Consider the following 22,469-nt stretch of genomic DNA (forward strand, 5'->3'; position numbering starts at 1 on the left):
GAATTTCATGTGTGCTTTTCAGGCCTCCTTTACCACCTTGGGTGAGACAGAGGAAGTGGGAGTTAGGTATTTACCTTTCCCCCTGCTGAAGGCTGGAGGGATGAGGGTGGAGATGAAGCAAGGTTTGTTTCCCCCTCCTTTAGGTAAAATAGGATCTGGTAAAACCTCAATGAAACTTTGACAACATAGAGGGTAGCACTTGTTAAAAACACACCAAAACAAACAAAAACAAATGAATACTCTGGTACATTTTGAAATAGTTTATTTTCCCTTCCTCTTTACAGAAACGCAAGGGAATACGACTGCCAGAACCTAATAGGAATTGAATGAAACAAACATGTGGGTGTCCACCTGTGAATGAGTTCCCATGGAGTTTTTAACTTTCAGACTTGTCCACAATGAGCCTCCAGCAGTTTCTCATTTACAGTTCAGATTGTCTTACCTTGGTACTTGATCCCACAGAAGTTTCTACTTTCTACTCATAGCTTCTTATTCTAGTAAATTGTGATTCCATTTTTTTTTTTTTTTTTTTTGGCTGTAGAATGTCAGTAGACAGTGCCTGATGGGTATTTGTTCTTGGCTAAAACTCTACATAATGCTTTGAAATATTATTCTTCCTAGCAAATGTTAACAGTTGCTAATGTCATTCAAAAATAGTTGAGCAAAATATGTTTGTGAAACATACAGCTTTTACTGTCAAATCATTTCCCAAGTGAAAGGAAAATACAGTGGTACTCTGCTATTTAATGAATAGAAATCCTTTAATGTTGTCAAGGATTTCATCAAACGGATGCCTAAAATAAGTGGGAAATCATGTGACCTCTGTTCTAATGTCCATTTCCATGTTGGTTTGCTCCTCGGCCATCCCACTCCGCTGTCTAGATGGGACAACCACACATCACAGCCCTCTCGGCCTCAGATAGGATAACCAGAGAATAACTACTCTGGAGCAATGCAATTATGAATTTCTTGAGGGGGAAAAGGAGAGATAAGTTCAGGGAAGTCAGCTAAAGTGGTATATGGGTAGTTCCAGGCAGCAAAAGGGTTAATCAGATTTTCATTTTAGATAGTCGCCTTAGTAACAATCAGAGAGCCCAGGCTGTATCTTTTCCATTTGTGGGGAATGTTTAGATTTACAGAGTAGCTTAGCTTATTATATACCTGCCTTGATTGCTGGATAAAACTTTTGATTAAAAACAGAATAAGATTCATTTTTTATAATATTGAGAAGAAGGGAAAAGCTTTGAGAATGATGTCACTGGTGGTCTAGGGCTCTGAAAAATTACTCAGGTTGGAACCCTGGTGTGACAGGGCTCCTGGAAGAATGAAAACAGAGAAAGTTCAGCACCTTTTGCTTAAACTTTTAGTGAAAATGAGTCTGAATTCTCCATTTTTTAATAGTGAATTGGAAGCCAGCATATAATACCTGGCCATAGAAATCAAATGTAAACTTCATCTTTATGCCAAATGTTATTAAACTCTCAAAGATGTATTTGTTTATAGTGTGTATCCAGGTGCTATGTGGCCTTTTAATCAGGAATTTTAAAAAAATCATATTCAAAAAGTACTCATTTTCAGAATGTCCAAAAGATGGACTAGTGAGACTAAAATGTTGCAATACTTAATTTATCCATTGTCCAAATAACAGGAAAACAAACTCTACATTCTGCTCTGCACATGGCCTCAAACCTCACCCGGAGAGACAGATTTCCTAAGGGCAGAGAAAAGCATTCAGTCTATTTGCCAGGACCAGGTCTGTCTGGAGCAGCTGCTGCCAATTAGTGACAAGTGATATGCAGTGAGGCCATGATACACGTAGAGCTACCAGAGTTCAACACTTTCAGAAATTACTGTCTGAAGCAAGAAGAACACAGTTCTGAGGAGCATAGTTCACTCCAGTTCCATGGTGGTACCTTGGTAACCAGTGAGCCTACTCACAACATCTCAAAAGTCAGTATGTCAGCCTTCAGCGGCTGCTGAGTTGATACATTATTTACAGATGGCTTCTGACTTACTTTTGCTTATTATATTAACTTAAAGATGCCCAAGTTCATCCCTTACCAATGCACAAGTATCAAATATTTAGCTGAGAGAACCACTGGAGACACTTAAAAACAAAATGAAAAGACAAAATCTTGGAAGATTTAAAGACCATGCCAGTTCAGGCTTAGAGAAAGGGGGGGGGGAAGTTTTTAAAACAAGGAGTAGATTAATAACTAAAAGTGTATCAGTGGCATAGAGATCATGTATTCCTTATTACCAATTAGTCTGAATGCCTTTTCCTCCTTGAAAATGGATTCACAGAATAATGAAGTCTGTGTGTGTGTGTGTGTGTGTGTGTGTGTGTGTTATGGTGAACATAAATGAAAATGGTTGTCTTAGCATATGGAGTAATTTGTAAGATTAGACACCTATTTCTCAAATGAAGTGCTTGTTGTAGAGGAGTTGAAAAGGCCCCAGAACTCAAAAGAATCAGGGAGACTGATTTTGCAATCTAGAAGACAGCAACAGAGATGGGAGAAGGCTAAAGAAAATAAATCACATTGCATTTTTTTCCTATGACCAGAAAAAGATGAGGAAACATTCTTCCTCCCTTTCCCTCTAACAAATGACCCTTATTCCTGGACACAAGAATTTATGCATAATATATAGCTAGTTTAAGGGCTAAATAACCTTATTGTAATCTAACCTTGAGACTTGACCATTCACAATATTGGGTCTATGCCAGTTCTTTGCTCAGTTTGAGAAAGATATAGATTCTTTTTAAAGAAAAAAAAAAATCAGTCAGTCCAAGGTCTTCCAGGAGTTTATGAGCTTCTGTTTGAGAACTATTGAGTTAAATAAACTAAGATAGTCTATTTACTGTATTTCAAATGTGTATTTTTACAAGAGATGGTTTGTCATTGTGCTTTCTAAAAGTGCATTTATTTTCATGCTCTTTGTGTTTCAATCAAAAAGAAGACATCAAATTGAAAACGTAAATGTCCATATAAATTGAAGACCTCTAGGGATCTGCAGCCTCTGGTTTCAGAAACACTTGGTGAAGTTACAGATGCATTTTTGGTTCCAAGTGTTGCATTTCAAATGAACTTTTGGAGTTCATTTATGAGTATGACACCCTGTGTTTAATTATTTCACACTGATTTTTTTCCTGGTTTGATTAAAAAATGACTTCAGTTCAATCATCTAACATTGTGTTTGTTGCCATTCCAACCAATTCTGACAGAATAAAAGAAGGTTGTTGACCAAAAACAAGCTATAAATATTTGCTTGGAGTATGAAAGAATTTTACAAATGTCTAATAATATATCTAGACTTAGTTCTTTATTAGGAAGTCTGTGAACTTTCCTGTCACCTTTGCTCTCTCTGCGGGGTTACTGCATATTTAAATTGTCTGTGTGTCTGTAACATTTTAGCATGTGAACCAGGATATTGTCAAGAAGACAGATGTTTCCAAAAGCTGGAAAAAAAAAAAAGATAGTTTTCATGTGACTGGAGAAACAGTGGAAAGTTAAAAATGGGTCATTTTCCTATTTTTCTCAATTCTTGGGGAGAACATGGATTATCACCCACTGTTTTGACAGAGTTAACCTCCATCACCATCTCAAAGCTTCTTCCTCAGAATCCAAGACACTTTTGCAATTAGTTGTCTTATCTTAATTTTCCAGCCAGGCCATTGATTACTTTAGGAAGTTTTTAAATCCCTTGCTGATTCTTGAACCTTTTCTTCTCCACAGTTAGAAATTTAAAATATTGCAGATGTTTTTGAAAGACCTGCATTTTGTGTGTGTGTGTGTGTGTGTGTGTGTGTGTGTGTGTGATCTTTACAACACTCAGGATTGCACTCCTCCATAGCAGCTGAAATCAGTTCATTATCTGGTGATTGGTTGGTTGGAATGAAATAGGATTCAATTGACTTCAGTAATGAGCATATACTACTAAAAATTAATGTACAGACAAAATAGATGATTTAATTTGATGTTTTCAACTGTTTGTTCATTATGTCAACATAAGTAGCCACATGATGACTGAGATTAGAAATGATGCCACCAAGGAAATTATGGTAAAAGGTATGAGAGCAGGGAGGGGGAAAAGGAAGGAAGGAAAGGGAAATGGCGGGGAAACATGCAACACTCGGAAAAATTGTGTAGAATATGAATAATTATTACTGGACAAATGTCAAAATACTAGGGATCAAAAGCTGATGAATTTTCATCAAGGACAATAGGATTTAAGGGGAAGAAAATAACACACATGATACTAAGAAAAATAAATAAACAGCTCTGAAAAAGAAAATTGAATGGTTTCTCTGAATTTTGGTGGTAGGAAAGAGCAAGAAAAACGAGAGAGAGAGAGAGAGAGAGAGAAGAGGAAGGAAGTTGTAGGATATCTTTTTTTGTCCCACTGAAGAAGAATAAATGCTTTCCAAAGCCTGCTTAGCATCTCACCCTGTGTATGGACTAGGTCCTGGTAGGTCCTGTTAGCTTCTAGGTTTACCAACACCCTTATTAAGAGTATTCAGTTTAAGACTCTGTTAAGAAGAATGAGGAGAACTTGGCCAAGTTCCACAGCAAAGCAGTAAAAATAGTACCGTGAGAAAAGAATAGGGTTCCAGAATATCAAATAATTTTGCCCAAAAAATAGAAGGCAAGGTTACATGAATAAAAAAATGAAGCTACATGGCATAACTCTCTTTTAAGGTATAAAGGGATATTACCAAAACTAAATTCCCCAATTGCAATTACTTATCTCCAACACACCTCTTAATTCTCTTATTTCTTAGTTCTCTTACCTATAGATCATTATCTTTTCCTGAACAATTCCAGGGACATGCAGTATTTCATTGGACAAATGTCAGAAGTACATTATTATTAATTATTATTTCTGTCTCTAACCCTAGGTATTTGAAATATGAGCATTCTTGAGTGTTTGCTTCATATGTTTTGAAATATTCTATTGAATTTTTTTTTGACTTAACTCATTCACATAGAATTTCCTAAAAGAGGCTTTTAAAGCAGTACTGATTCATCAGTTATTTCCTTGAATTTGCACAATTCATACAAAAGTTTCAATAAGCCACTCCTCCTTAACATCTTAGTCATATTTTGTCTTCTGTAACAGTCTTCTGAAAACAGCTGAGAAATTCTGATGCTCTCTCTTTGTTTACCGATTTTAAGATCATTATGCACACTCTAATGCATAATTACAATTATGCATTCATGATGTTACTTGTGCTGGCTTAACTCAGAAAATAGTGTGGAGCAGCTATCTCGAAGCTACAGGCTGTTTCCCATCACTTAGATTCTGATCAGAGCTGTTTGTTGAGTCTTATTGGAACACGGACTCTCTCTGCAACAGTCCCAAGGCTGGACTCTTCGTTTTTTATCACGAGTTTCACTCCCTGCCCTTTCTCCACCATCACCCGGCCCCTGCCATCTTTGCTTTTAAGACAGGAAAAACTACAAGATTATTTGGTTTTGTTGCATTTGTTTAGTCTATTCACATCAATTAAATGAGAGGGATTTTCAAAATTCTCCAGTTTATTTATTCTCCACATTTTACATTATACCTAATAAATGAAGACACTTTGATTTTTCATGGGTGAGATTTTACTCTTCTTATCATTGAGTTTACCTTAGGGTTGCTTAAACTAGTCTAGTGCAAATCTATCATATTTTCTTCCATATGTTGTTGAATAGTGTGATCTGGACTAAAGAGGAAGTTGGTCTGTGCAATTTACCTGTTGTACACTCATTTACAAAATATTCACTGCGTCATAGTCAGATTGGAAGGATACTTTCTACAACACTTTGAAGGGTGTTAACAGGTCTCATCTAGTAGCATTAAAAAATAATAATAACTCATAAAAGCTAGAACTATGATTAGTTGGTAATAATCCAACATGGAAATATATGCTCAGCTTTATTGCCTTATCTTGGGGTGCATGGACTCAAATGATATGGAGACAGAACAGTAAATAAAAGTACTATGCCTTGCATATGTGAAGTGCTGAGCAAACTCAATTTGAGTTACTTTCTTTTTCCCTTTGTGCAGTATTGTATTAGGGAAAATTCACTTCATGTGAATTAAGGATGCTATTTTGTAATTCTCAAAAGTAATGGAGAAGTTCCACAAAAGAGTGTGAATGGAAGTATGTGTATTTGTTGAAGGGACTCCATCTTTGTTCTTTAGGAGTGAAGCACCTTTGTGTCATTTATATTTATGGCCACTGTGCTTATTTACATTTCTAAATGTTAAAGGAGATTATTGACTTGTTTTTAACAGCAAGAATGGAGAGCAGAGATTTTTAAAAGCTGAGAAACATGGGCAAATCTGTTTAATGAGTTATTTCTATTTGGAGTACATGGAATTCTGGAAACAAAAGGTGCTCTCTATATTGTGGAGTCCTGGTCTTTTACTTTACAAATAAGAAAATCAGCTCAGAGAAGTCATCTGTTTTGACCAAGGTAATCCAACTACTTACTGAAAAAGTTAGAACAAACCTAAATTTACTGAATTCTCAGATCATTTTTGAAGGTTTACAGCATGAAATAGCAAATACCTAGGATGGTCTTTATAATAAATTTTGCTTTGATTTTGGTTTAATTTTATTGTAGTTGAAAAATGAGACAAGCAAAAAATTAAACAAATATTTAAGATTAGTGTATTTACATTTAACATTGTTCCAGCATATGGTGCAAGAAAAATTTTTGTATCCTAAAGATTTTGTATTAGATGGGGGACTTCCAAGATAGAGTCCAAAGCAGAGAATTAGCATAATTAGGAACTCAATGTCCAGAGCTTTTTCTAATTATTTCCCAAATACCCCCCAGAGCAAGTTTTTAGATCTCATAGGTATTAGCAAGAATAATAGGAAATTTAGAGTATCTCAAACAGGAAAAAAAATATTTATTTTATAAACAATACATAGATTTTTTTCATCATACAAGTTAAGATTTAATTGAGTTGTCATTGAGTTGTCATTAAAATCTTTTTATTATGATAGCAGTGGTAAACATGTTTCCTCACTAACCAATGAAGTAGTTCAAAGATAAAAGGAGTGGTCAAAGTAGTAATATATGACACACTTAAACCTATGATATATTGATTAGTCTGTTGATGTTAAAGAGAATAAATTAGATACAGGACTTTTCATAGAAATTTATTAAACATTGCACCATTTCCCCAAATCAATGCATAGTTTAATTATAAATGAACACAGCATTTTTCATGTACAAATCTAAGAAATTCATATATATTAACTTATTTAATCTTCACAACAGCCCCATGGGTTATTATGATAACCATAAGGAAAATGATATACAGAGAGGTGAAGCTACTTGACCAAGATTCATACCATAGATAAGGAGAAACAGTTGAATTTAAACTCAAGCAATCTGGCTCCAGAGCCCAAGATTTTAGCCAGTGTAAGTTGTGTCTCCATGAAGTCCATAGGCATATGAGTTGAGTTCCCTGCTACTTTTCCTTATCATTTTCACTGTATTCTGAAAACATAGTGTTGTAAGTGTGCCATAAATAATATTTGGATGACAATTGAACTCTTTGGTGTCAAAGACATGGAGGCAAAGTAACTACCTCTCACTACTTCCCCATCCATCCCTGCCTCTTCACTATTTACAACCAATGATTTTTACTGAGGCTCCTTTTTGATTTCCCAGTTTAAATTTGAATTTCTGCTGGCAAGTGAAATTGTTCTGCATGGGTTTTGGTGGAGTCTAGCTGTAAGCAATTAATCTTATCTGAGAAATATATTCGTGCCTCAACAGAAAATACTGTGATGAGGCCACCCTATGTCTGTTGACCAGTTAATCATCAGAAGAATACCCTTCTTCATTTGTTCTTGTGCAATTAGTACAGAATTGAGTAAATTTGAGCCTAAAGTCATGTTGGATCTCATCCTGAATTCCGCTTATGATTGGAAACATTTATATAGGCTATTTTTTTGTATTCAGTATAAGATATAATCATCACTGCAAGTATAAAAATGCCTGCAGTCATAAAAGTAAAATATTAAAAGTATTACCTGCTTTTCAATATTTTATATCACTAAGTAGACTATGTTCAATCTATTCCCCTTACTTGATGCCTGATATTGATATTTAGTATCTCAACTAGACTTACAAGACCCCAAACTGTGCAAATGTGAGAAATATTTACTACAAAAGCTATAAATTTCATAGCTCAAAAAACCCTGAAGATTATTAATAAGGCACCATGCAATTAGCTTATACAAAGTGCAGCCAGGAATTATGCATAATGTAAAACAGAAACTGCTAACCACTGACTCATAGAAGATCATTTAAGCTAGTTTCATGGACATGAAGAATTGATATTTAACACAGTTCCTAAGAAGATTCTCATTGCTTTGACATCATGGGAAGAAATCAGTTTATTATAGATTGCTAAGAGAAAAATAGAAAGCAATTAATGGTTAAGGAAGTTTCTAGCAATGTGAGTTTGGATGAATTGTTTGGCTTTTTAGAGTCTGAGTTTTTATTTACACAAAAGAAGCATAACAATTACTTTTGCATAGAACTCTTGTGCAAATCAACTTAAAAAGTAATGTAGCATCTAGAATTTCAGCAGATAGTTGCTGCTTAATAAAATGATGTAAATCAAATATGAGGAAAATATATGACTTACCTGGTTTTACTAAGAATTCTGCAATTCTATGCACATTTCTTTAGAGATAACTAGAAACATAAGTTAATACTTGCATAGCATAACACAAAGTACTGGTTGCATGTATTACATATATGAACTAATTTAATCATGTAAATAATCCTGTAACATAACTACTTTGATTATATGTATTTTATAGATAAAGAAATTGAGATGTACAGTAGTTAAGTCTCTTGCCCAAGGTCATACAGGTACTAAATGATGGTGATGTGTTGTGAACTCAGTCACCTTGGTGGCAAAGTACATGTCTTGAAACTGTCTTTTGACTATTAACTAATAAAGCATATTAAATTAGAAATAGTATATGCTTAAAATTATATATATGTAGGCATGTATTAAATATATGTTCATCTTGTCTGTATTTATCAAAGTATTAAACTTCTTGAGATATTTTGAGTATTGAGTATTTTTTGAATTTTTTATGATATAATTTATTAATAGTCAGAATATCTAATTAGGAATATAGTAAATTGGTATTTAATAGATGAAGAAGTATGTGGTGGAACACAAATGTACATCTAAAAGAATATGATGAATAGATTTTAGATATAATATAAAAATATAAGCCATATTTTATGAACTTTGAGTTCTGTATTAGAGATAGCCTCAGTTCTTTTAACTCTAAAATTACAATCTTAAATTGTCAGGAAGATTGATTTTGATTTCTAAAAATAGTGAATTACACTTTTCATCTATTGCTGCACTTTTCATTTGGTCATGGATCATCAACTGTACATTATGATTTCCAAATGTATCAGATTTCCAAATGTTGTAGGCTTAAATATAATTATCTGCATTAATAATGTTGACTTATTCTACTTGTATGCCAGTTAGATATTTTATTATCAATATATTATGAGCATCTAAAGGAAACATAACATATTTTTCTAATAGTTGTCTATATAGTACACATTCAACCAATATAGTGAAAGAATAATAACTATACTTAATTTTCTATGAAAGTATAAAATGATTATTTTAAAAGAAGGATAATTTAAAAACATTCTCAAAATATAAACAGTATAGAGAAATTAAAATATAATGCTGACTAGCTATCACTAATTGTAATGAGTTTATATATAATGTTAGATTATTTATCTGGCAAGAACAACATCAAGATATATAGGCCCGGGGCATAGCTCAGTAGTAGAACATGTGCTTACATGCTCAAGGCTCTGGATTCAATCTCCAGTATCCCCCCCAAAATTACAAGCCAAATTCTTCCAAATTTTAATATAATGCACATGCATTCAAAGGCAGTATTTAATCTACTGATATTTGCACCCAAGCATTTACTTTTAATAGACATTTAAGTTGGCCATAATAACATTATTTAAATATCCTTTCCAATGTACATTTCCATGCTTTAATTCATATTTCTCTTCTTTTTTATAGAATATGATATTATAAAGAACTGATGAAGCAGTTAACTACAATTTAATTTTCTCTTATGACAGAATATTCTCCAAAATGGACTTAGGAAGAAACTGAATAGTTTAATATAGATGTTCAGGTTTACAATAAGCATAGAGACATTGCCTTTCATGAAAAGCATCACATGAAAAGTTAGTACTAATAAAAAAAATCAGATTTGAGAAATTTTTCCAAAGGGCAGTGTTATTAATTATTTATTTGGTTATGACTTCATTGGATGATCCTTTAGTTTACTGGGACCAACCAATATGCTGAACAAAAGACCCTGAATTAAGAGTATGGAGAGGTAAATATTTGATTGAAGTCCTATTCTTGTCCTTCCAGGCAGAGAAAAAGGGAGTCTGTCTCCAGAAAGGAGGGCACTTGGAGTTTTTTCTCTGATAGTCCTGCATGTGTTGATTTGGTAAAAAAGTATTGAAAACTATACTCATAGAGTCTCACTGTAGATATTTAATTTAAGTGTTTATAATATTTTTCTTAGTAAAATGTCTCACAGATTAGATAAGCTTTGTTCAACTACTCCAACATTTTCACACTTCTGCCAACTAGCTTGCCAAGAGTTTAATTGTTTGCACCTGACTTTCAATAACTTGACTTTCAATAATTTTTCCCAGAGAGAATTTGTGTTTCCAAAAGGTACTATATTTATCACAACACATAGCATATTGTTTGATAATTCTACACCTTTTATTTCCTTTGAAGGGGAAGCCTTCTCATTCCTCTTCTCATTTTACCATAGACTTTTCCCATTGATTTCAAATGTCATAATATCAGATACATTTTAAGTTCAATATATAAGTGATTTTTAAATACTTTATAGTTGTATATGGATATAAGGGTACATATTATGAAAACAACATGTATTTTTAAAAAATATTTTTGGTTAAAAAATTTACTCTATTATTGATATCAGGATGGCTCTCTTTTTTTTTAGCAGAAGTTAAGATTGGCTACAATAATAATAAGATGCAATCTGCCAGTTGACAGAAAGATATATTTTGCATTAATTAATCTGCTGATTAATTCATATTAATTCATGAAGAATGGATACCTCTCAGTATTTGAGGATAACTTTGCACAAGAAGATGTTTTCTGTCTTCTACAGAATGCCTTTGGATTAATTCTCAAATAGAGAATACTGAACAAAATTGACTACTATTCTTTTGACACAAATAATCCATTAATAGTTGAATGTGAATGTACCCTTATGATACACTCTCCATATTCTTTAAACAAACATTTTTTATTTTAATCATACTATTTTCATGAGAGAGATAACATATCAAAATACAGGCAATTAAAGACTTATTGCTTCATCAAGGAAGCATAAGACCAATATGTTGAGTTTTGTACATATGTTCTTTTCAACACTCAGAATGGGAGTTTAGGGCGCATAGAAATTCTTTGGTAGCAAGTCTTTAGTGGTAATATTAACAAACTGTAGGGACACAGGTGATGTTACAAAAAAGGACGATGAGACCTTCAGAGGTTAAATGACCTGTTCCAGGGCTCTCTGTGTCCCTTACCCCTGCCACAGGCCTGTGTGACAGCGCTGTGGACGGCTACTCAGGAGCAATTTACTTTTCCCTTCCCAGGGTTTCACTGCTGACACTCTTTCTCACATTACATGAGGTGCAAACCCAGAAATTCTGCCAGGAGCGAAACAACACTCCTTAAACACTTTGTGACTCTCAGAGTCGTATAAAATAAAAGGTTGAAGTTAATGGTTGCCAGCTTGGAGGGAGTAATTCCTCTTTGGAGCCAAATGTATGCAGAGAACAGATGAGACCGTGGGAGTGAAGTTGGCAAAAAAGAAAGAGAAATGAGTCTATTCTTTTCTGAAAATGAAAATATAATAAATATCTGGATAACTTAAATGTTTATTATTCATTTATAGATTTTTCCCATTTGAAAATGACATCTGTATCTTTAGACTTAAAGATATTACAATAATCTTTAATAATCTTTAATATCTTAAATTATATTACATATTATTTTTTAGATATTATGAAAAATATTTCAATTTGGAAGCAAAAAGATGTTTTTTATAACCTGCATATGTAGAATTGTGTTCCCTTTTCTAAGAAGATCATTATTTCTTACATTGAAATCCGTATATTTAAGCAGTGACTCACGTTAAGATAATGTGTTCCAACAATTTTGAGAACTAAAAGCAAATATACCTCAAAGATAATGATTATTTAAATTTTAGTTCACAGATAAAACTGTCTGACAGGAGGAGTATGGATATAGTAGCCAAGAATTCTATCTTTTATTTCACACTCATTTTGTTTTTTAAAAGTCTCTTATCATGTTTAAGATCCCACATACCATAGTCAACTTGAAGACATTTGCTAGAAGTTCTCTGGAATTTCATGATGTCCTTAAAGGATTTTTATAGAACTGTGTTCAAGAAAATCACTATTGCAATTAAACTTTCTTGGTATTTCCATTCATAAATCTATTCTGTGCCTAATGGTACGGTACAGTGGCTCTTGTCATAGCACATTACTGTCATTTTTCTTTGTTTTTTTTCATGTATTTTAGAATTTAAGAGTATTTTTAATTGCTTTTAGCTCATTTGAAAATGGGTATAGTATACCTTTTTTCCAAGCAATGCAAATTTAATAATGTTTTATGAAGTTGAGTTCATTTTTTTTCTTCAAACAGTAAATATAGATAAGCTAGTTTTCCTTTGTTTGGGTTTGAAAGTTTTCTTAGTCACTTGTTTAAATTTGTGACACGCATACCTTGTTTTTAGACACAGTAAAGAAAAGAAAGACTTCAAGCCACAATCAGGGGACATTCCAAATCTAGTTCAGTGGTCATTTTATACTATTTTTAAGTGAGAGCACCTGATACACCTAGTTATGTCCGAATACTTGGCATTAGTTTGTTATGAAGAATATTTGTGTATTATCTCTGAGAATCTGCTTTTTATATTACATGAATAGTGTTGAGGGTACCCTACAGGACCACATAGAAAGATTCTATTTATATAATTTTAAATGATACTCTATTTTCAAAAGCAAGTTGTTTTGCTCAGTTTCAGCAAGTGCAAAAAAAAAAAAAACAGGTTAATGTAAAACTTTTAAAATTATATTTACTAAAAAGAACTATTTCATTGGTTGGCAATCATCATACTTAAAGTTGTATAGTTCCAGTCAAGTCAATAATGTTGATAATATATAATATGCCTAGAATTAATGAAAATTACATTGTATAGAGCCTTGAATTATTGCTTTGCATATTCCTTCCTACTCCAGAAGTCCAATATTACCCGCATTGGATAGGTTGTTGGTTTTTAAAATTCAGCTCACTGTCACTAGAGACCTCAGAAATTTAAAAGGATAGTGATACAGCATTTTCATTATTGTCAGATTGAAAACTACTTGGATTCCACAGTGGAGAACTGCTTGGATACATTAACTTAAATTTTTACTATGTATAGGGTCAAATCACATACATTAGCATTTTAATTTTTATTTAGATACAGAGAATGATTCAGTCAGGAAAGTTGTTGTTGGTGGTGGCATTCAATTTCAAAGCACCAGGAAAGTGAGTGTGTGTGTGTGTGTGTGTGCGTGTGTGTGTGTGTGTGTGTGTGTGAGTGTTTTCTGGTTGTAACTACATAAATCTAATTTCTACAGCAATTGTGAAAATGTTTTATGTCCACCTTCAAATATGCTTTTAGAGTTGAGAGGATAAAAACAGCTATGAGTTTTTATAATGGTAGAATTTTGCCAAACAAGTCTTGGATCTTTTCACCTACTCCCAGGGTATAGAAATAATATACCAAAATAATTTCCCATCAGCTTCAAACTATATCTCCTGGCATGGTAGTGATATGCTTTAATGATGTATCTTTTATTTCCTAAACTAAAGACAAAGTAGGCCAATTTTTCCACCAGATAACATGTCTAGTTCTTTCAAAGAGTTATAATGACAAGCTCTTTCCACAGACTAGATTTTCCTGAGACTTCTAGCTCTTGCTAGCTCTCATTTTGGAAATCTTCAAAAAACTTTTCCAGTAAAATTTGGAATCTCTAAGACAGCAGTATGTCACCAGTTTCTTGGGTTAGAATTCTCCTCTATTCTTTACCTTTGGGCTGTCTACTTTTATCTCCATTAACCTTTTGGCTTGACTATAAACATTTATTGAAGGCTACCTCCTTTGTTGGTCCAGTAACTCCAAAGGTTAGTGAGAAGTGGATGCTAGTTTGACCTCTTTTATCCACATTAGATGATTCTAATTATTCCTAAGAAGTGACACTTTTGACCCATTTTGTCCTTGTCAAGTTTGTCTAGTTATGAGCTGTCTAAACATGAAACACTGGGTTCAAACTGTGTCTAGGAGTGGAGATATTTTAAACTTACAATGTGGAGCCTCAAAAAGTGCACACTATTTCTTTCCTTTTTTTAAATTAAAATTCCATCTTAACTGGAGGGGGAGGCTCCTGTTTTATACCTTGAATTTATTTATTACCGAAAGTGATAGAGATTATAAACTTCAACCTGTAAAAACCCTTAATTTATTTCAAAATTGAAAAATAAAATAAAGAAAAGTTTGTATAAGTAAGGATTTTAAAAAAAGGTTTTGTTGATGCAGGCAACCTTAAGTGCACAGCTTTTTATATTCTAAAGACATTTTTTTTTTTCTTTCTGATGCTACATGACCATTGTCATCAGGGCTTACACCTCCGGTATGCATCCACACTCACTTGAGCATGGTGTTGTGTCATCTCAAGGCTCCTATAGATACTGTGGAAATGACATGAGTTACTTTTTACTCAATTGGTCAAGTAAAGTCACGTAGTCACACCTGACTTTAAAAGAGACCCTAAAAACATCCACAAGAAAATAAGTGATTAATAATGCTAAGGGCTATCACAACCTTTAAACTGGATAATGAAGCATTTTTGTCCTCTTTGCTAATCACTAGAAACACTACCCATGTCTGAGTAGCCGTGGGGATTCAACAAATACCTTTGACTTTTGCTTTAGTTTATTCAGTAAAAATTTGATGTGCATTAATAGATGCCAAGCATGGCACAGGTTTATAGAACAGTGTTTGGTGGAGGTTGTTATCCTCATTTTGCAGATGTACTTTCTGAAATTCTGAAATTTAGATGATTTTCAGATTATAGAGCCAACTGGGAGCATGAATCAAGGATCAACTGGCTGTGGTGTCCTTATCTTATTTCTCAGCTGTTAAGTCAATGGTGATTATTCCACAAGTGTTTTATATACTGGATTGTAGAAGCAAGAATTTTTACTGTCACCACCAGGTATTTTCTCCTACTTCACAGCAAAGAACCAACACTATTCTCACTTTCTAAGACCTTACTACATCCATTGATTCGTGGCCTCCATCAACCTTGTAATTCCAGCTATTATAAGTGACTGAGGCAGGAGGATTGTAAATTCAAGGCCAGTCTGGGCAACTTAGTGAGTCCTTGTCTCAATAAAATAAAAAGGGATAAGGATATAGCACTATGGTTAGCACCTTTGGTTCAATCCCAAGTTAAAAAAAAAAATTCTTTTTAAAAAAGATTTAAAGTAATAACACTAAAAATAGCTAATGACATATAAATGATTAATATTTATGGAATGGCAATGAGGATTTAGATATTTAATTTTTTAACAATAAGTCAATAAATCTGAACACTTTTGTATTAGTCTTCTATTGCTACAACAACAAACTATCATAAACAGGGGCTTAAAACAACACAGGTTTATTATCATCCAGTTCTGTAGATCAAAAATCTAGTATGGGTCTCACCAGAATAAAATCAAGGTCAGATATGTTCCTTTCTGGAATTTCTTGGGAAGAATCCATTTCCTGCTCATTGGCACTTGGAAAAATTGAATGCTTTAAGGTCTTGAAACTGAAGTCCCTGCTTTCTGGCTTCCTGTAAACTGAAGGCTGTTCTCCTTTTCTAAGATCCTACCACTTTCCTTAGTTCGTGACCTTCATCACCCATCTTAAAAAGCAGCAAGGGCAGGTGGAATCCTTCCCACATCAAATTTCATTTACTCTTTTGCCTTTCTTCTTCACCTTCACAGACTCACGTGAATACATTGGCTACAACTAAATAATCTAGAATATTATCAGAATCTCATGATCCTAAACCTTAATTACATCTTTAAAATCTCTTTTGCCAAAGAAGGCAACCTATTTGCAGGTTGCAGAGATTTAGCGAAGGCTATCATTTGGGGACCATTGCCTGCCTACCATACCTCTTATGTCTGCCAGCCTTTCCCAAGATGTGTGCTAGTTGCACCCTTTGTGGGGTGATAGATGAACATATTCACTTTACCTTGTCTGCATTTATGAAATCAGGGAATTAAGCTCAAGGAACTTTAAAGTTGCTTCTAGCTCTTAACATTCTAGAATTTTCTTACAAATGCTTACATGAGAGAGAGAGACATGGGAAAATGAACCTAATGATCAATGTGGATATTGTTATTTTCCATTCATGGATTTTTCTGTAGCGTAGATTTCGTATAATCCTAGCTAACTCCCTCCTTCTCACAATTGGTAATCTTCTTTGGAGGCAGTCAATCTCTACAAAAGTTGACTTCTTCAGAAAGAAATTGACTTACCTCCTCAAGACCATAATAACTGGTCCCTTGAGATTTTTTTATCTACTTATTATTTACTTTATAGCTTGGGTATAGCTTTCAGCAAGACTTTGCTACATTTTTGCTTATACCTTACTGGTTTGGAGTAAATGAAATTGGTTACCCTTCAATACAATTTCTTAATAAATCAGATTCTACCTGTGCCCAGGAATAATATTTGCCAATGTTTTAAATATAATTCCTAACATTAAAGAAAGATATAAGTCAATTATTTTTATTTCAGTGACAAAATCAACTTTCTTTTACACTTTACCTGGTTACGGACAAAGTGAAGAAAATCACTTACTCCTAGAGTACTAAAAGTCAATGAAGATCATTCAGGCGAAGTAATTTTATGTGTACCAGGGATTGAACCCAGGGCCACTTAACAGCTAACATACAGCAAGTGCTCAATAGATGTAAATCACTAATATTGTTGCAGTGGATTAGGAGTAGAAGTGAATACCTCACCCAGGTTTGCCTAGGATTTTTCAGATTTAGCATGCAACATACAGTCTCCCAGGACACTTCTCCATCCCAGAACATCAGGATGGTTGTTTTCCATAGCAGTGATAGTGTTTAGACACAGCTTGATGTAGATATTGGTGCTTCTACCAGCTATTTGATCTAAAGGACATTATTTAATCATTCCATTGCACTGTCTTTGTATGAAAAAATACATATGAGGACCGGGTAAGAAAAGACATGCTGAACAAAATGCCTGCACAAGGAGCATAAATAGGATCACCCTTATTCCTGCTTTAAAAATCTTCATTAGCTTCCTTCTGCCTACAGAATTATCACAGGAGGTTTTGCCTACTTCATAAAGGTCCTTGAGATCTCTCTCACATCTGCCCTCCCAGACATACATGCTTTTATGAACTGCATTTATAATACCTTCCTAGTACTTTCTACATATCAAGAAAAGTTCTGAAGATTTTATAAGGGTATAGAATACCAGAACTACTTACTATTTTGTGGATGCTCCACTTTCTTGTATACTGCTTGGTCTTTGCCCAGGCTTCCTCCAACAACTGTAAATTCTTCCTGTTTATCCTTTAAAATCTTGCCCAAATCCTTTAAAATAACCTCCTCTATGAAAACTCCTGGGACTCCACAGGACACGAGTTTCTCCCGTGCTGTTCATTGACCCACAGTTTACACATGCCTTAGTCCTTCCTACATGCTACTTTTCACATTATATTAAACTTTAAAAAGTATTTATCTATATCCTTAACTAAACAAGATTTGCTCATACTCCTAACACTGAGAACAGAACTGCACTTGTTGATTGGTGAAATGAATAGAATAGAAAGGTATTGGCTAATCAACTGATTTAATCTATTTTTCATATTATTCGTGGAAAATTAAAAAACTGATTTACTGTGTGAAACTTCACATGGCATCGAGGACTATAGAATGAAAATATTGAATAATGTAAAATAATTATTTGGCATGAAATAAGAGAATCGGTCCATGTCTGTTTTGATCTCTCAATTAAAATCAGAAGAGAATGGATGGTAAAAGTGAGACCACTAAGAACCCTTTTATCAAAAATGGCAGACTTGTTCTTCTTAACACCTGGAGACTTCCTGGGCCCAATCTATAGATGTATCTATTGACCTGGTGTAAAAGCAAAAAAAAAAAAAAAAACCTCATCAAATGATAAACCTCATATTTGGTTGGATATAGGGCATTATCATTTCAAATTGAACAATCTTATTTTCTCCTTTTATTATCCTTTGAAAACAGAAATAATTAATAGTGGTTATTCAGACTGATAACAATAGGGATAACATTTTTTGCTATATATACGTATATATACAATATAAAATAACGTTTTTCTTAGAGGACGTTCAGATAACTTTTTCATGGTTTATTCTTGCCAACCATTGAGGTAGTAGTTGAAAAATTAAGACTCTTAAATGAATCAAAATATGAATACTAATTAGTGTGCTAGAATTTTTATATTTTATCTGGTTTCCTGTCTCTTCTGATGTAACTTATAAAATATTTTTCCAGACTTCTTTTTATATTTATCCATCATGATTTACTTTGAAATTTTTTATTACTTAAAAATATTTTTGTAGTTGTTAGTTTTTATAACATAACGGCTACTTCAAGAAATTGGTCAGTATTTGTTTTATATATATATATATATAGTTTTTAATATGACTTTGCAATTAATGGATCAATATATCATGTACTATCATGATATACTGAGGCAGATGAAATGGGTTTTCCAGGTTCCTGAGAGATTTGAAATCACCAGAGTAGGCAGAACTCCTCAAGTGAATACTTAATAATGCCAATTGGGGGAATTTGTGATAGCACGTAACTTGTAGGAAGCATTCCAGAATGGGCTGAGATCTCTTTAGCAGTATCATATCTGGATGAAAATTCAGTTCAAATATTACCTTGAGACCTTTGTATTGTACTCAGTGTTGTGGTTTTATGATATTTGATATACAGAACATGGGCTGGCAAATGATAAAAGTCGGAATGCCAGTTCACTGTGACTCATCGGGAAACACAGTGTTGCTAAGGCTTACTTATTTCCTCCCCGTTTAGTTCCTGCCATGTAAGTTTATCAACAGAGATTGAAAGATAAAGAATGTAGGTGCCAAACAGCCAAATATGCTGAACCCTTTGAGCTTCATATTTTAAATATACCCTGAATCTATTTTGTTAGAAGGATAACACTTCTCCCTGCTTCTGTGCCTCTCAGAGCAGGGATGTCATGCTTTAGTTGCTCTGCATTTGAATTTATTCACGTTCCTCTTTTATAGTCTTTCTGGAGACAATGTATGGGGAATCATTAGCATTATTATTATTTCAGTTACAGTCAGACTACCTATCTACACTTAGCAAAGGGGGTTATGTGGGTTTCATTATACATTCTGAGTAAGTCCCCACTCTAATATAAATGTTGCTCAGGATAGAGCTTTGAAATGGATCCTGATTCTTTAAATTCTTTCCTGTCTGTTTCAGGAAATAGTGAGATCCTGTTGATAGTAAAGTACAATGTGTCTAAAGTTCACTTCTAAACACTCTGCTCTTTGCAATGAAAGTCATCTGCATTCTCTTTATAATTCAAAGCCACAAGAGATCTGTCTAATCTTGGAGATCTGATCCAGTATCATTTAGGGGGGAAAAAAAATCCTTGATAATAATTCTACCGTTCCGATTAGTGAGAGCAGTAAAGCCTTACAGCTTCTGTCTTCTTAAACAGATACCACAAGACAGGGGAATAAGGACTTGGATTATGGTTTGGGAGATTTAGTTGTTTGTAAAAATAAAATGATTAGTACAATTATTCAAGTTTTTAATCAACGAAAGCAAATGGCATCTGTTTGTTATCATTCTTTCTACAGAAGACAAAGGCTCAGGTCCCAATGGTGCTGACAGCTGGTCCCAAGTGGCTGCTGGATGTGACTTGGCAAGGAGTGGAAGACAACAAAAACAACTGCATTGTGTACAGCAAAGGTAAATGCAGGATCATTTTCCTCTGTCTTTGGAAGTACTGAAACCTGAACCCTAAAAAGAGTACCAGAAGAGCTGGGATGGGTGTGCAAAGTATAATTTGATTCTCTCTTTTCCTTTTTCTTTTCTGAATCTCCCTAACCTGTATTTTCAATAAAACCTTCTGGTTGTGTTTTTTTAATATATACAACATCAAGTGTCACACCTTTAATTACTTAGTGCCGTACACATTTCTTTACTCCATATTGGAGTGGGTTTACTGATGCCCTTCCCTCACCGTTGGTTTTATAGACAGCCGGGTTTGATGAAACCCCAGATTTCTCTCTTAGCATTATCTATCAAAAAGTAAATTCCTTTTGAATTTCAGCAATTCATGTCAAGGTGCATGCTCCAGGAGGCACTGCATTCCAGACAGTTTCTGGAAGTCATGCATGATGAGAGGATAGCTGGAAATGAAACCTTTGCAATGAGTGAATTCTTCCCCATGGTGATTTCTGAAGGGCAGGAGGCAAACGGGCAAGAGGAGGCGGATGGCTTGCAGAGTGTTGCCTTTGATTTGCTCAGTGTGACATCAACCTTGACTAGGACACGTAGCTATATCCTGGCTACAAAAGAGCCGCAGCTGGGTGATGACACATCATGAGACTGATTCTCCATAGGACAGGACCATCATCATGTGTGTTGTGGTTTGGGGGGCTTTTTTTTTCCACCTTTAAGTTATGGCCCTCGCTCTGTACTTTAACAGCAAAATCCCTAATCTCACTTCGTAAATATTGCAAAACCTTGTGCTTCTCATGTTTAATTTCTTTCAGCTTTCTTTTTTTAACCAAATAGACCTACTGAGATCAAAGATTTATTTGCACATTGAACCTAGAAACCACAAAAGCATACAAGGGAACAAGCAAATAAGCACCCCTATCAATATATTAACATATAAAACACTAATCATAACATCAAAGACTCTTAAAAACTTGCTAGAAACAATTACAACTTGTTCCTATAATCATTACAATTTGTGCACTTATAAGAGGATTGCCTCTAAACTACCATAAGCCTTTGAAAGTTGAAACACCGGAAAGAGGGAATTTGCAAGCTAAAAAAACAATCTGCACACCAGGATCTGATTATATTCCTTTTCCTTCTATAATTGCTGGTCCCATACCTACAATTTCCTAACCTGAAATACCTGTGGTATTCTGATAGGAGCTTTAAGCTAAAAGGGAAGTAAGATTTTCCCAGGATATGTCAATACAGTCTATCAAAGTGGAAGGGAATAGCATAGTGAATCAGTTTACCAATATCCACAACTAGGATACAAAAAGTACATTAGAATGTATGACTGTTAGGGACAGATTTCTGTTGTATGATATCTTTTCTACATTATGACAATATAGTATGAAGAAGTCATGACAATAGCTATTCCCTTGTTGTGATCCAAATCTATTGCCTTTTAAAATCAGGAATTCTTTCAGAAAACATAATTGTTATGTAATATAATTATAATCCCACATTCGGTGTAGTACTTTATCTTGAACATGTTTGTGTCTTTATATTCTGATTGACTATCCCTGAAGCCTTTTATCAATAAATCATTTGGGGGTAATTTATAGATTCTTATTAATTAATCAATCAGTTAACTCACAAAGCATGCAGGGAGTTCACCTATACTAGTCTTTTATATTGATAATCTTCATTTATTAAGCATACCTGAAACATTCTGCTTTATGTTCCTAGACCAAATGGTGTATACTTGTCTCATTCCTCTTCTTTGCTTTGTGTTATTATCATTGGAAAAGAGAAGTAAAACAAAAATGTTAGTTATGATTGGCTTTCTTTCCCATCTACTGTCTACTTACTGAGAGCATGGATTCTGTTTTACTCAATTTCTACCTCTGGTCTGGCATGCTGCCTACACAAGAACAGCATGAAATAAATATTGATTGGTTGATGAGATAACCAAAGTGGTTGCCAGACACTATAATAGACACTTCATCTAATAGTGATGAACCATATTAATTGCTGACATCCAGTAGTTTGTTAACCTACAAAGGGTTATTTGACATTGTTCAACTTCCACAAACAGTTAGCATTGTAGTTTAGATACCAGAATTGCAATGGCTACTACATATGTATTATTTCCTTCAGTCCTCATTTAATATCTTATATGAGATGATTCACATACTGCCCCATTTTTTAAAGGATGAATTAAATAATTAGCCGGGGAG

At 34.0% G+C, this 22,469-nt stretch overlaps 1 protein-coding gene across 2 annotated transcripts in view; it reads left to right on the forward strand.

Annotated features, from left to right (window-relative positions):
* The window catches only part of Zfpm2 (zinc finger protein, FOG family member 2), a 433,039-nt gene that overhangs the window by 265,136 nt on the left and 145,434 nt on the right, over positions 1 to 22,469 (forward strand). For both annotated transcript variants that reach the window (XM_048802003.1, XM_048802004.1), the window contains one exon: positions 20,136 to 20,247. In XM_048802003.1, coding sequence (XP_048657960.1) covers positions 20,136 to 20,247 — 112 coding nt within the window. The remainder of the gene's footprint in view (positions 1 to 20,135; positions 20,248 to 22,469) is intronic.

This window comes from Marmota marmota, unplaced genomic scaffold, assembly GCF_001458135.2.
Source record: "Marmota marmota marmota unplaced genomic scaffold, marMar, whole genome shotgun sequence".
NCBI lineage: Eukaryota > Metazoa > Chordata > Mammalia > Rodentia > Sciuridae > Marmota > Marmota marmota.